This window comes from Hydractinia symbiolongicarpus, chromosome 10 (genome assembly GCF_029227915.1).
Source record: "Hydractinia symbiolongicarpus strain clone_291-10 chromosome 10, HSymV2.1, whole genome shotgun sequence".
In the NCBI taxonomy this organism is placed as follows: Eukaryota; Metazoa; Cnidaria; class Hydrozoa; order Anthoathecata; family Hydractiniidae; genus Hydractinia; species Hydractinia symbiolongicarpus.
Window position 1 is genome coordinate 14,608,989 of NC_079884.1, and position 15,585 is coordinate 14,624,573.

At 33.8% G+C, this 15,585-nt stretch overlaps 1 protein-coding gene across 1 annotated transcript; it reads right to left on the reverse strand.

The window, feature by feature from the left end:
• Positions 1–6: 6 nt before the first annotated feature.
• Positions 7–7,416, reverse strand: LOC130613296 (uncharacterized). The gene is made up of 13 exons (XM_057434646.1): positions 6,312–7,416; positions 5,922–6,209; positions 4,889–5,669; positions 4,305–4,775; positions 4,000–4,196; positions 3,748–3,886; positions 3,399–3,654; positions 3,001–3,220; positions 2,534–2,867; positions 1,929–2,402; positions 1,550–1,818; positions 1,243–1,447; positions 7–1,161 (listed from the first exon to the last, which is right to left on the reverse strand). Exons 1-13 carry the CDS (start codon positions 7,029–7,031, stop codon positions 560–562), a joined length of 4,956 nt encoding a protein of 1,651 aa, XP_057290629.1. The 5' UTR covers positions 7,032–7,416; the 3' UTR covers positions 7–559.
• Positions 7,417–15,585: the final 8,169 nt, after the last annotated feature.

A 15,585-nucleotide genomic window follows, 5' to 3' on the forward strand; every position in this document is an offset into this window, starting at 1 on the left:
ATTTCTTAATAAGAACAAGTTTGCTACTATGAATTTATTTATTGCATTATGAAATTCTTGCAATAGCATATTTATTGGCTAGGTTTGAAAAATTAAACGTTAGTTGGGGTGTGACCATCACTTTTAGTGATATATATATATATATAGTAAAGTATATATAATGATGACAAATATATAAACAGGAAAATAATAAAACGAGATATAACAAAAACGTAACATTGTAAATATACCGTCACCAAGTAAATTATGCAATGCGTTTCCCTTTAAGACAAAAAACAAATACTTAAGGGATGCAATCGATGACTAAAGCAATTTACGCATTTATTGATTGAGTTTTAAAGTAAGTTCCTGTGAAATCTTCAGTTACGTAAAAATGTCTTGTTGTCAAATTTAATAGCTTTCACCTTTTAATTAACGCACAAAGAATAAAACGAGGGTAATAAATTATTCGCAGAGCTTTAGATAATTATTTCTTTATGACATTTACTAATTAAATGCCACACCTTATCAAGTAATTAAATTTCTACACAGTGAAGACCTAACAAAAATTTCCTTTTTTTCAGTACATATCATTGACGATGCCCATATTTGGAGCACTATTAAATTGAGATGCTCTTTCTTTAGCTTGAATTGTTCTTCTCTGGGATCTTCTTCTTAAGTTGAAGCCAATGATTTCTTGTACCTCTTCCAATTCCTCTCTGGACGGTTCTTCTAGCAGATCTTCGTCATTAAAGGACCAATTCTTGTTTCCTCTACTACCAGGTTTAAATGGAGTTCTTGCAATGAAATGCAACCATGTTGAGATGCGATGCACAAGCAAGGTACCAAACTGCATGCACATAATGATAGCATAGACAATCAAGAAGGCAACGCTCAAGAAATTCGAGTTGAATATGGTCAGCTTGTTTCCTTGGTTTAATATAGCCAACATGATGGTCAGCCATAGGATATTACAGACGGCAAACACGACTAAGGCCGAGTTACGTAACTCAAATAATTTCGAGTGCAATTCCTCACTCTGTGAAAAAGCGGCTTGTTCGGTCAATAAGCAAATCTTACGTAACCGATCCCAGAACATGAATTCTTCAGGAGCGTCTTCTGCTAGTTGATATGTTTGGACTCGTTCTAACGCTAATTTCGCTTGTCGGATTTTTCTTTGACCTATAATCATAAAAGAAAACGTCAGATAAAGTTACAAAATTTTAATTCCATTTTTTTCAAAATGCATTTTTTTGTGCTTACCTGATGTTGGATACTTCAGTTGTTTGATGGCTTTGATCAATTTTTTCACATGACCAGGCTTGGTGATTTCAAATGTTGACGATAAAGTTTTTTTGTCCATCAATTTCAAATCAGCAAGAGCGTTAGGCTCAGCATATGAATTTGCTTCAAAAGATTCCCAGTAGTCTTGCAGGCCGAGAACCATAAGCCATTCGTAGACATCTTCCTGCAATGCAACAAGTGTAATTTTTATTGTTCCATAATTCCATAATATGCTTAATACAAAATAAAAAATCAGATTTCATGTTTGTCAGAAGAGAACACTTACCGGGACGTCCTGGTCAATCTCCTCCGGGGGGAGTCTGTCAATTTCGTTCAAGATCTTCTTTCTATGTCCACGATTGTCAATTCCAATTTCAACCAACTCTTGCTCTTTTAGGCCCATCAAGAAAGTGGTATCATCGTAACCAGCTTCCTTGAATTTCTTGATGTATCTTGTGTAAGGTCCATCCAGCCAATCTTCGATATTCATGGTGATATAGAAGTCAGATATGTCTGAATCAGCATCTCCAATGTACACACCATTTTGGTTGTATCCTATTGAAAAAAAAGGTTGAGATTTTGACATTGCTTGTTTACAATTATTGGCGCTCATACTTAATTGAATGAAGCAAGAAGATTGTAAAAATACCAAAATGTATCCTTACCATTTCCGTAGGCGTGATCGTAATCCAAGTCTCCAACGATATAGCTTCTTTCCCGTTGAATGTTCTGAGGTCTTCTCTGACTTTGATATCGTCCCATTCTATTGTGACTTCGTGCAAAACGAACTTGTCTTCTTTCATCTGAAGTAAATGCATCGCTGCTAGTAACTGAGATAATGTCTGAGCCGGGATTCTCATCATATTCAATTTCTTCGATTTCATCACCATTTTGGAGCAAACTTTGTCTTTCTTCTGATGTGCTTTTTTCCTTTGACTTCTTTCTGTCGGATTTTTTCTTTTTATCCTCTTCCTCTTCCTCTTCTACTGGAACAACAACAACTGGTTTTTGAAGTAATTTATCTCTTTCATCTTTAAAACAACAAAAGAAGACTTCTCTAAATTTAAACCACAATCTATGATACCATGCCATTTCTTCTGTGTTGACCTTTCCTTTTTTGACCGCTGACTCTCGAGTACCTAAAAATTTACATAAATTAGATTATAGATATGCCGCTATGGAGGGAGTATTGATCAACGTATTTTTAAACATAATCATAGTTAAGTCAAGTGAATGTTAAAGATTTTTAAAAGTCACAAGGTCTCCTTACCCCAAGATCGATCTGTGATGTTGACCAAAGAATAAATCATCAAAAAGATGTAACCAGAAGGCAAGCACAACAAGTACCACATTCCGTGAATCAATTGAACACATTCACTGCCATGCAAAAGGGCTGTTGTCATAAACAAACCAATCAAAAAGAATAAAAACACAGTTGGTGGTGTGAACTGGAAACTGAATTTTTCTTGAATTGGAATACCCGTAAGAGTGGCGTTATATAGTTTCACTTCTTGACTTGTAAGGACTTTTCGGGTATCATTATTACTGAAGTAGATGAAACGTTCAACTCCAAACCTTCTTTGCTTATCTATATCGTCTGCTACCTGTAATGGAAAAATACGAAATTAACGAAAGTTAACGTGAAAATTTTAATGTCTCATAAATAGTCAAGTTTTAAAATTAAACCCTATGTATAAAACTATAGCTTATTTGATAGTGTATTCTTTATGGACATACCTGAATCATCAAACCAACAATAGTGATAGTCATAACCATTGAGTAAATGAAGGTTAGATATTGAGCAGATTTGAGTTGAGTTTTTTGACTGAACTTCAAGCAGATAAACACGTATATCAGTACTACTAACAAATTCACAAAAAACATTTCGGTGAGATTCACAAATCGTGGATAAGCTGCGTGTAAACCAGACGAAACCAACAAGAGGACAGTTCCAGGACTAATAAAAAAACAAAAAAAAGGTAAATCAGTGTAATCTTATAAGACTTGCATAGTTACAATTTTATGCATTAAGTAATATAAGACGATGGAAAGTGATAAAATTGCTTTAACACATCCGCTAGTTTAAACATGAATTGTTTTGAATTCCAGAAAGAGTGGTTAGAAAAGTGACTTACCCAATGACCGTTGAGATCAACATAAGCACTTGATAGATGACGAATATAAGATTGATATCGTCGTTGCTTCGGCGAATTCTGGCTTGTGTTTGAACCATCACAGCTTGATTGGCCAATGTAGATGGACCCCATCTACGACGTTGTTTGAAAAACTCATCAAAAGTATCGGGACAGTAGGTCGAGTCAGTTGAAGAAGCACAATAGTCCAATCTCCATCCACGTTCAATCATCAAGGTACATAACCAACGATCTTCACCTAAAATCGTGACAAACAATGAATTATATCTCTGCTGGATCATAGAAAGGCTTTTTTTCTAGAAAGACTTGGGGATAAATCATTTTAACTTACCCATATCCTTTGTTAAGAAATCCAAAGCACATTCCACAGAAGATGCATAGGTTGGTAAAATATCTTGAAGTGCACGACACCGATAGACCGAGAAGCATCCCGGTGAACAAAGTACAGATCCCATAACGTGCTCAGCAACCTATAATGCACACGTCACTTTATATATATATCAAATTTATCACATGATTACATTAAAGATTTTTAGTGCACAGTATATTTTTTATTATTGGCACAGCATCAAGAGAACCTTACCTTTAATAGCCAATGACCAATAGCGTAATCAAAGATCTGATACCAAACAAGAGGCCCAGATCCCATAGGATGAGTTCGTCCACACACAGCACCAACGGAAGGATCACGACTCATGAAGTCCATTAAGGCAGATACATCTTCTGGATGGAATTTCACGTCAGCATCAGTAGTCAGAATAAAACTGTGATCTTGGTTGCCTGGAAATAAGATGACTTTAACTTGCAGTTACAAGTTACACAAATACTTATGTTGCCTTAACAAAAGTTCAAAAATGTTCAAAGAAGGAGGGAAGAATGAGAACTCACCTCTCTCTCTGTAGTCCAAAACATAGGACATGTACATAACTTGACTCCATCGTTTCTTGTTTTTGACTTTAAAGTTATCCTTCATATGAATATGAAACGGCATTCCACCGGGTAAAGTCCATTTTAGTTCCATTCCGTAGGGAGTATCAAGCTTAATGACATCTTCATATTTCACTTGAACAGTGTGTGGAAGAAGCGAGATAAGTTGGATGGCGAAGGTTTTCAATGTTTTATCTCGTACACCATCGTCAAACCAAATATGTGATTCAAACATTCTACCTTCATGTCGTCTTGCTCGATCAACACCTGCGAGGGAGTACAAAAGTTGTTCCATTTCGTAGTCGGCTTCGTGGTACATTGTTGTGCAAATGTAAACTTGACTTTTCTTAACCAGTGAGCGATAATTGACGAAGTATTCATTGGTAGCTTCATTCTTTCTGTTCAAAAGGATGTTTTGTTCCAAAAGCGAACCTGATTGAGAAATAAGAAAATAATTAATGTTAACACAATTAAAACAGAGTTAAACAAATCATAGTTGTTAAGCAATATTTTTTAGGTCTTTATTTTAAATACATATAACCTACCATCATAGGTAGGCACCCAGAACAAAGTTGCTTCATCTGCCATGATAAAATCTTGACTCTTCCATGCATAATATGTTGTCGCGAAAAATTGTCCTAACCACAGTGCCACACTGAGTAAAGCAACGTATTTCCCATGATTGTCGTACATGTGTGTGTCACATGGACCGACGCCAAAGAAGTCGCATTCTTGCGTCAAAACAATGCCAATGCAGAGAGGTGTTGACAGGGTTAACGGGATAGCAAAACACAAACGCTGGAGAGTGATCATGCATCCCACCCAGGAGGTGTGGTAACCGACAAAACTTGCTACGATTTGTAAAATGAACATAGCAAAAAGTTGGTTGTCGTTGGTGATTCCGGAAAAGCCTTCGTACGTTTTCGTGATATCAGCAACTTCGAACAAGTAAACAAAGAAAGTAACGAACACGGGGATGGCGATTAACTTGATTAAGCAATTGATGAGGGTGGCTTTGCCACGTGACGTGTTTGTTTGGACGATAATTTTTTTCGCGTCGTCCTTAATGGATGTTTCCTTCCTCTTCATCTTACTTGTACCATCGAAATCCAAGTCATCTTCAGTTGAGGCGCTGTTTCGGAAATACCTAACTCGGTGGTTTTTTGGTAATTTTGTTTGTTCCAGACCTTCTTCTGATATATCGCTCCAAACATAAGCCAAGTCATGGTCGATTTGGACCTTACGTAATTTTGGACTCCAGGCAAGACTTAGCAAGATGATAGATACAGGAATGATAATTATAGTTTCTGTTGATGATCCCCATATCTACAAAACAAAATGACGAATAATTTCAATTTATGATTTTTTACTCTTTCTTTTACTTTTAAAAAAGTTTTTTTAATTTTAGGTGGTTAAGTGCATGATTTCTAATAAATCGATTTTTCATGAAAAACGTGACTGTTAGTCACATGCCGTTGTGGTCGAAAAAAACTGTAATATAATCTAAATTAAATGCATCGTTGAACAAAAACTAATTTAATTATTCACCCTCCACCTTAGATAAATACTGTAACTTACTAAATAGATGATCCCGCTAATACCACCAACTTGAAAGATAAATGCGACAACGGCGAGTGCAATGTTTTGCTTATGTCTTCGACGTCGTTTCTCATACAAAGCAGTAGAGAGGTCCATTTCTTTTTCCAAGGATAAAGCCTTTAGTTCTTTAAAAAATTGTGTGATAACAGGGAAAACGAAGACTGCGTTCATTAAAATAAGGATAATATCTGTGTCATTAACTTTGTTGACAAGGCCAACAAAAAAGAGCGACAAGCCAGCTACTTCAATTAGTGTTCCGATGCCACCCTAAAAATATAGGGTATTGAAGGTATTAAAGGTATTGAAATTAAAAACAAAAAAGTTTTAAATTTATATAACAAGCACTAATAAAAGTCAAAAAATATTTACCCATAAGATAGCTAGCTTGGTAGGCCACGGATGAGTAATTTTTCGGCAGGTAGTGATGAACAGCGTCAATAAGGTATATGCAGGCGGGATCATTAATACCAAACACAGCATCACAAACGAAGTTTCCCGCTGACAGCCTGATAAATTATTTTCAGAACACGCGTACTTGTTGTCGATTGTAAAATTATTATTCGGATCAGGTACGTTCTTGACTGCTAAACGTTTTGCGATGGATAAAATGGATAGTTTACTTGCGACGACGCAAAATAAAGTTACACAAGCTAATATGAGAGCGAGGAGCAATTTTAACAATGATAAAGCTCGAGACGGTTTCTTGTACCATCTGTGCATATGGGAGTCTTGATCCTTCCGTTCCACTGTGAACGGTTTGTCAGCTATCGTTGTCGCAGACTGAGAATATGAGTGACCAGATACACTCCCCTCTATCATTTTACCTCTATCAGAGCCAGCATGACTTGGTCCGTTCATGTAAGTACCCATCTCGCTTGCTTTGCCCACTGCTGATCCGACATCAAAATCATTGTAATCGTAAACTAGATTCTGATTGGCTTGGTTAATCAAACGCAAACCAGAATCGTAACTTCGTTCAGACTCGTTTTCAAAATCTCTCGCACGAGGTTCTCTTTCGTATTCATACATCTCCATGTTATCCCTTGGTTGTGCTTCTTCAACATCCTCCACCGTGACATTGTCAGCCATGTCTTTTCTTCAGTATACTACCCTTCCTCTTTTTTATTATAAATATATTCAAATATTCTTTAATTTATTTCAACATATATATTTCGTCTTCTTCTTAATATTTCTTCAAACTTTTTTTTGTTACGTTCCTTCGGCCAGCGATGAAACCGCTTACTGTCTTCAGCTAGAAGCACTCATTTGTTTTTAATAACGACAACTAAACCGAATCAATTTCATAAGCGTCATTGCTTAAATGTCAAGCGCGTTGTCATTTTTCATATCTTTTGTAATTACAGTTACATAACCTCGTTCTTTTCATTGAAAAGAAGTTACGAAACTCGTTAAAAATCTTTTGTGTAATTGCTTTGTAATTATATCCTCATAACACGATCATAAAAATATATTTCTGTTACCGCTTGAGGAATGCATTTAATGATTGACTGTCATCGTACGTCAATATCGCTACCCTTTTTAGAAACCAATACGATCAAGCACATGTGACGCGTATTTCATACCTCGCGTTTAATACCGCACAATCGAACTCAGCTCAAACACGTTAGATCTTTACCACAAGATTCTAAATTCAAATTTTTTTCATGAGGAAAATAAAAGCTAGAAACGTTATAGCTTTCGTTGTCCAATGGGATGCTTTTATTTTTCCTGTCGATGGGAACAGGTTTTTTTTCCCAAAAATGAAACCGACTGTGTCCACATAAATGATGGAATCATTAGTTACTTTGTTTCAAATTATCTACATTTCGAATAAAAAAAAAACAATGGGTAAATCTGTGATAACAAAACACAACTATTAAAGTTACAAAAATCGCAAAACAAATCTAAATATTTTTGTCGTAATTTAATTTTTAATATGCTTAACTTGAATCTCTGGTGATATAACCCGGGAAATCCGTTCGGAATAGATTTTTAACAATTACTACAGAAAAAGATGGGTATTCTGCATCCGAAAAAGAATGAATAATGTTATGTTTTTATCTAATGACAACATCGTAAACATCGTCGAACGGTTAAGAAAAGGAAGGAACAGTTGAAAATCCCATAGAAAGAGAGAGAGAAAGAAAGAATGAAAATTTCCTGCACAGCATTGTGGATAAGAAAAAAATAATGAAATTTTAGTAGCTACAAATGCAATGGAAAGAAATACCTAGTTGTTGAAAAGATAAAACGGAAAAATAACAGATGATTTTTAAAACAATACTATGCAGTATTTTAATTTCCAGACTCTCACATTTCTCCGTTGGGAACATTGGTAACTAGTTGTATTAATTCACGATAATTAATTTATTTGTTAAAAAATTAGTTAGATAATTGTATCGTTTAGTAACGAAGTTACTTGAGACGATGCTTGTTAGTATGAAATGTGTTTGTCTTGGCTACCAAGTTTTTTTGTCATTTAATAGCATCCGACCATCAATACAAACACGTGCTTAATATAGGCTTGTAAACAACAAGTACCTTTGTTTATTTGTACCTCTTTTCAGACACAGCTTTGTTTATTTGTACCTCTTTTCAGACACATCTTTGTTTATTTGTACCTCTTTTCAGACACAGCTGTGTTTATTTATGTTTTTTTCCAGTCATATTTTCGTTTATATGTACCTCTTTCCAGTCACACTTTGTTTAGTCGCATCTTTGTTTATTTGCACCTGTTTCCAGTCACACTTGTTTATATGCACCTGTTTCCAGTCACATTTTTTATTACCTGTATGTTTGTTTAGATGCACTTTTGTTTATGTGTACCTTTTTTAAGTCACACTTTTATTCACTTGCACCTTCTTCCAGTCCAATATACGTTATTAAAACACACCTGGATTGATACATAAAATTCTAACTATTATCTGTTAAGTAAGTTTTGACGCCTTTTACATTTTCATGTTAACAAAATGATAATCGTATGCGCTTGTACTAATATTACCAGCCTACCGAATTGGCGGTCCCTTTCAGTGCCCTCTAATTTGGAAATACAGTTTTAAAATATCCCCTCCCCCTTTCGAATTAATCCCCTGGACAAATAGGAGTACATTTACAAGGAAGGTTTATTAGAAAATGACATTATACCTACTCAAAACACGCTTTCTTGCTAATGACATTGTTTTGAAAAAGCCAGACTAATATTCTGTACAGCCTCATTGTTGCTTAATTTTCCAACCTACTTGAGAGGCTTAATTGTCAGGCTAAAATGTTTAAAAGTATGTTGAATGTTTTGAGATATATGTCACCATTTTGACGGCCTGGTAAGCAACATACAAGGCTACAAATTTGGATAACTGAGCTACAAAAAATTTATTAAAATTGCGGAATTAAGTATTACGAATTAGTAATCTCAGCTTTTGTTCTGCTTTATGTATGAAGTTAATTTATTGCTGAATTTGCAGGAAAATTGCAAACGAGCAAACAAAATAAGGTGAAATGCGAAAAAAGGTTGTGAAGGACCATTATTGTTAAAATAATACCGAATTTAAGTTTGCGAACAGGAGACAAATTTGAAAACTCATTTGCATTTCTTACTTCACATAGTATTGTCATTCTCCTCTTCTAGAAAATTTAATTCTATTTTACTTGTGTTCTTCCACTTCGATTAAACGCCCCCTTTTAAAACCGATTTCAAGCACTTATACTAATTCTTTTGCATATAAAAATGAATTTTGCACAAACGACAAAACGCACAAAAACATTAATTGTGGATAAATATTCTCTTTTGACATTTTTCAAGAAGTTAACCTCGTTTTTCTGCTATTTCTCTGCTCAGCTTTTGCTTTTTATTTAAGAGAAGATACTGTGGTTGCAAACATAACAGAATATGCATGCCATTTAAGGAAAAATCTTTTCAGATAACCAGGCTTGCTTGAATTATAGAAACTAATTGCAGTTAAGGTGTTTATAACTTTAACTTTAGGCCATATAAACATATAAACAAGAAGATACAAATCTATTTCGTCTACCAGCTGAATTAAATTTGTATTTATGGACCTAACATCATTGAGAATGAAAAAATGAAAATTCTTTCCAGTTGAATCACCGAGTCTAGGTTTAAAAAAGAAGAATGCTTTGTTCTATTCTTAGTCACGTGACTAGCTGCTGACGTTAGCAAAAAATTAAAATAGGTGCAATTTTCAAAGGAAAGGCTCTATATGCCCAATTTGATTCAAATTACCTCGATAGAAAGTGATTAGTTATATATTATGTGTTTAACATGTTTCCTGTAGTTTTTTTAAAACACAAAAATAAACATGAGTACTCCCTGCCATTAAGCTTACCATAAGCGATGTAATCATTGACAGTAGAAAATTAATTTTACTTTGTTCCAATTAATGAACTTGCTTAGTGCAAAATAATTGTAAAATTGTGAAAATTAAAGAAAACTAACAAACATAACGTAACTTTGTTAATTGAAAACAATAATACGAAATAATTATTAAAAGACTTAAAATTTTATCTCCTTCAAATAATACTAGCTTTCTCATCCTACGTAAAGTTCGTTAGGGTTATGGAGCGGTCACTTCCTACTCCTCGTCGAAGTTGTTCATTAAATAAAAATAGAATCGTTGGTGTAGAGTTCTAAAGTAGATTCTTATAATTGTAATTGTGTTTCTCATATCCTATTATTATCATTTTGATTATTAAATGAATTAATAAACAACAAATAGAAGAATTTTGTTACAATAAAAGGGTGGGAATAAAATAAATAATAGTGAAGTAACCGAATTGCTGCGTGGGTGGGTAGGGTGGTGTTAAGGGAGGGGGGTTACAATAAGCGAAAATTCTAAGTTATGTCTCCCAAATTACTACTGCTCAAAATCCAATATGACAATCACTTGAAAAGTCATAGTCAAATTTTTGGTTCGTATGATTATTATAATTTTTGAACAACAATGACTTTGACAAAAGAAAACAATAAATATTGTTGAAGTCTTCCTAAATCTTAATGTTTCATCAAATTATTGCTACCTGTTATCGATTATGGCAGATTTGTGGCAGGAAATATTAACAACTTTGATTTTGTCAACCAACTTGTCGCCATTTCTGTTATGTAACCAGGGAAATAGAAAGAACAAACTAACAAATAAAAATATTAGAAGAGAAAGAGAGAGTATAATATGAAGAATTACAATAACACAACAGACTGGAATAAACACGATGCAGAATTAATAAGGAAAACGACAAAACGTTCTTGGAATATTATACCAATCAGCCAGCATCGTTCTTCGCGAAGTAAACTCAGCGTTAAAAAAGAACTTTATTTTCCACCCCAGGTTTTTTTAATATGAGAGATATGGAAAAAATATCTTGTACATTTTCCCATGATTGTTGTGTTCGTATGTACAGTTAATGATTTTCACTCGAATCAATGTAAGTGACCTTTTGTAAACAAAACCATTAGCTAACTACCATGGCCACCCAAACCGCCTTGGGGGGAGATGTAAAAGGATCGAGTCAAAGAAAGTTCGAGTTAAGCGATCTCCAACCAAAAACCGAAAAATAATGATATAGTATACAGTGTTGAACAAGGAGGTGTTTGTCGTTAATAATAAAATAATAATATATCGCATTATTGCCGAGGTAAAATGGCGGCATCGATATTTTCGAAAATCGCGCAATGTGATGTAATACATATAAGCCAATCCTTGAAGTATTTTTCAATGGAGTATGCTTCTTATGAGTTATCCACTCTCTGTCCAACCAACATAAAGCGCAAATTCTCAAAGCTACACTTCGGAGGAGAGAGAATATATTGACATTAGAATAATCTGATAGTACTTTATTTCATTCGCCGTTTTCTTGCAGCGTTCGAGTAAAAAAGTTCGAGGCATTCGAGTTATCCGGTGTATTTGAGGAGTTGAGCAATATTCTTGATAGCTGAAAATTGTTCGAGTTATCTGAAATAATATTTATCGTAAGACAAATGTAGCGCGACGGTTAAGAAATAAAAAAAAATTAAAACAAAATTCTAAAACCCACACTAAAGGTTAATTCTTAGACTAATAATTTTTCTCTTTGCGAGGGCGCTGACGTAAAAAGAGTTGGCGGTATGTGGATAATTTATAACCAACTAAAACAGGTTTGGTTGTACCCAATGATGACGAAATAGGCAGTTATCTAATTTATAATTGCAAAAACCGGCCTATTCGTCTGTTTCAGGCTGAGAATAAAAGTTACAATGTGACGTCGTCAGAGCAACTTAAAATAATAATTTTATTTTCAAATTTTCAGAAACTGGGTATGCTGAACGAAAGAGCATTAAAATATATAAAGCATATAGTAGGTGTTTTAAGACGATACAAGCTTTTTAAAGTTTTCTTAGTGACGTCATCAAGGTTTTTTGTTCGTGATAAAGATTTCAAATCACTAAAATTGATAAAATTTACAATAGACAGAATGAGTATACACTATATACGCGCACGTAGTGCTCATATAATTCTGTGACTTTGAGAAGCGCTCATACCTCTAAGTTTTCGAAGTCTCACGATGAAATCTGAAACATTTTTGTTCATTGAATTTATGTATTAACATTAGCCGTATACAAAAATGTGCGTAGAAACCCCTTGCACAAAATGGTTTCTGCACACTTTACTGCGGTCCAATGTATGGCAATCTGTGATTAGTGAATGCAAGTGGCTGTTTTGCCCCTGGTGTAGTACTTTTTCTCTTTAACCGAAATAAAAATTACCGGAAATAAGAACATCTCACGTGGGGGATTATTCACGGTGGTGCTTTTCAAGGATAAAATTTTCTTACAAAAAGTATTTTTGTGTTCCTTTTAAAATATGTTATAAAAAAAAGTAACTGCCATAAATTTGTCATAAAATTTGTTTTTTTTCAACAAATATTTTATGTTTGATTTTTTGAAGTGGTGTAAAAACAGCTCACCAAAAATTCAAAAAATTAACCTTATTTTTCTAAACAATAGACCTTTGTTTTTAACCTAAAATCTCAGCCTTATATTCTTATAAACCATCTTATCAAAAGCGTGAATTAAAACTATAACTTCGGTCAAACATCGGAGTTGTCCTGCCTAAACATGTTTTGATAAAGATTGTAGCTGAAACCCCTACCTAAATTTTAAGAAAACGACAATTTTATAAATTGGGCAAAAAGCATCAACTTGCAAGCGCTACTTTTTCAAATGAATCAGTTAGGTAAATAGCGTCGAAATTGCGCTAATCGGACACGTCCGATTTAGGAAATAAACCACATCGAGTCACACAAGGGCGCAAATGTAAGAAAAATGGACATGGCACATTTTAAGTATAACCAAATGGCACATTTTTTAATGGCACATTTTAAGTATAACCAAAAAACTTTTCGCTGTAAACAATGGCAAGTGAACAATGTTGCCAAGTAAGCTTTAAAAATTTCAAATTGCGTGAACCTAGTATAGAATTGACTTATGATGAAGTATGCCGCCTTGTCTCGGATATATTTTTTTGTCTACAATGTATACATAACTTTTTAGACATTTTGTGTCTAAGATTTAAAAGTATGGATACAATTTCGTTTAAATTGACATCAACTTTAGAAGACAAAATTATCCAATATTCTTAGAATTTGTGTTTATTGAGACTATAAGCTAGCAATTTTCAAGGCAATAATGTTACCTTTCTCTAGAAATTCCCTACAACAACGGTTCGTGGTGCAAATTTTGTAGATCAATTCTTTATTTATCATCATTTTTTGGTTACTTGATAGACAATTAACTGACAATACGTTATACAGGCATGCAACTTATGCAACTTAGAAAAATAAAAAAAAAATTGAGATGAAAACATGACAAAAACTTGCATAAAACAGGACTTTCATCAGAATATTCGCTAAATCAGCATAAAAAAACTACAAAAAACTGATTTTTTCCAACATGCATAGCCATAAGTTCAGAAACATACACAAATTGCAGACATTTTATGAAATTTCATACGCATAATAATCTGGTCAATTATGCAAAAAAAATATCATCAACAAGAACCAATTTATGCAAATATCACATAAAAAGGTGATCATTTTTTGTTTAGAAGAGCCTTTTCTAGTAAATATAACTTTGATAAACCTCGTTAAAATAGCTAAAAACGAAAAAGTTAAAAAATTAGCCAAACAATTTCTTTTCCTTTTACAACTTGGTGCTACCTTCATGTAAAATTTAGCAAGCTTTGTCGCTGTTAAAAATTTTGGTGACTTTTCACTGATAAGGTAATAGGGAAAAAAGCCTTTCCAGTGTTAATAACAACAACACCTATTTTTTATCGAATTATTGTTTGTTTCAGTATTGGATAAACTATATACTATATCACAATACATATACTTATACATATACGTTCATAAATTACTTTCTTGTTATCAGTGATTTTGTAATCAAGGTTAAGAAGTTTTCTTATCCAGGGTTAAATAAATAAGAAATATCAAACATATTTCTTCTCAGATTTGTTAGATTGATAGTTGCAAGTTATCTAAAAACATTAAGTATATCTTATGTTCCAAGCATGTGTACATCAGGCTAGGGTTAAAAACGCGTTAGTACACTTTTGTAACCAACCATAATAAGTAACTAGTGCTGAGATGGTAAATTATTAAGCAGCTTGTAATTGATCAGCTTTGTACTTCAACGACTCTAAAAAATCATTTCTATGAAACAAAAGTTATGACAGCTCTGAACATTTTGTTTAATCAATAAAATTAATTTTATTAAGTCACTTTAAAGTAATTAGTGCTGAAATTATCGAAAAAATGTGAGTAAAACTATTGAACCCGTCAAGAATTACTGTCAAAAACACTATGGCTTTGACAATGAACACATATATTTCGATAACTGATAAACTTAACTCTAAATTAAAAAGTTTTCTATCAACTCTACATTCTATCTATATATGCGAGTGCCAGACATTTGCGGGAAAGTTATGGTACTTGCGCGGTAAAGGCCAGATGTAAAGATTTTGGGGCACGCTTTAGGTGTGTTGCACGGGTTAACTTAATTACTTACTGACTAAGCGCCCATCGATCAGATAAGGGTCCAGTCTGAATAAGCACCCACCTTTTGATCAAATATTTTAAATAAGCGACCATTAACCAAATAAGCAGCGCCAAGTCCAGATAATCACCGCAGATGAAACTGAGGGCTTATTTGGAAAAATAGGCTGATAAAAACAGTAATTTATCGATGTAAAAAGAACTTCTAAATCAAAACTTTGATTTAAAACTTAAACTTTTAATTCAAAATGTGATGTAGAAGGTGATGAGAAAGAAGGGCTGGACATATTACGCTAACATTTGTATTGTTAATTCTATTGTTTTAGTTATTTCATTTTGTAACATTTACAATGCACGCCCAATGACAGAATAATTGGTCCAGCGTAATAGTTCAAAAATTAAATAAATTAAATAAATTAATGCCTAATGCATCCAACAGGGTCGGATAAGGGTATAAGCAAGATAAGCGCGCGCTTACTTTGAAAACGTAGAGAAAAAGCTCGCGGCGCGTCTCGTGCGTAGTTTTCCTTGTATTATTTAGGAAGTCTGGTAAGGAAGTTGTGTTTTTGCTTATTGCACTTATTCAGTTTCCTAAACAAAG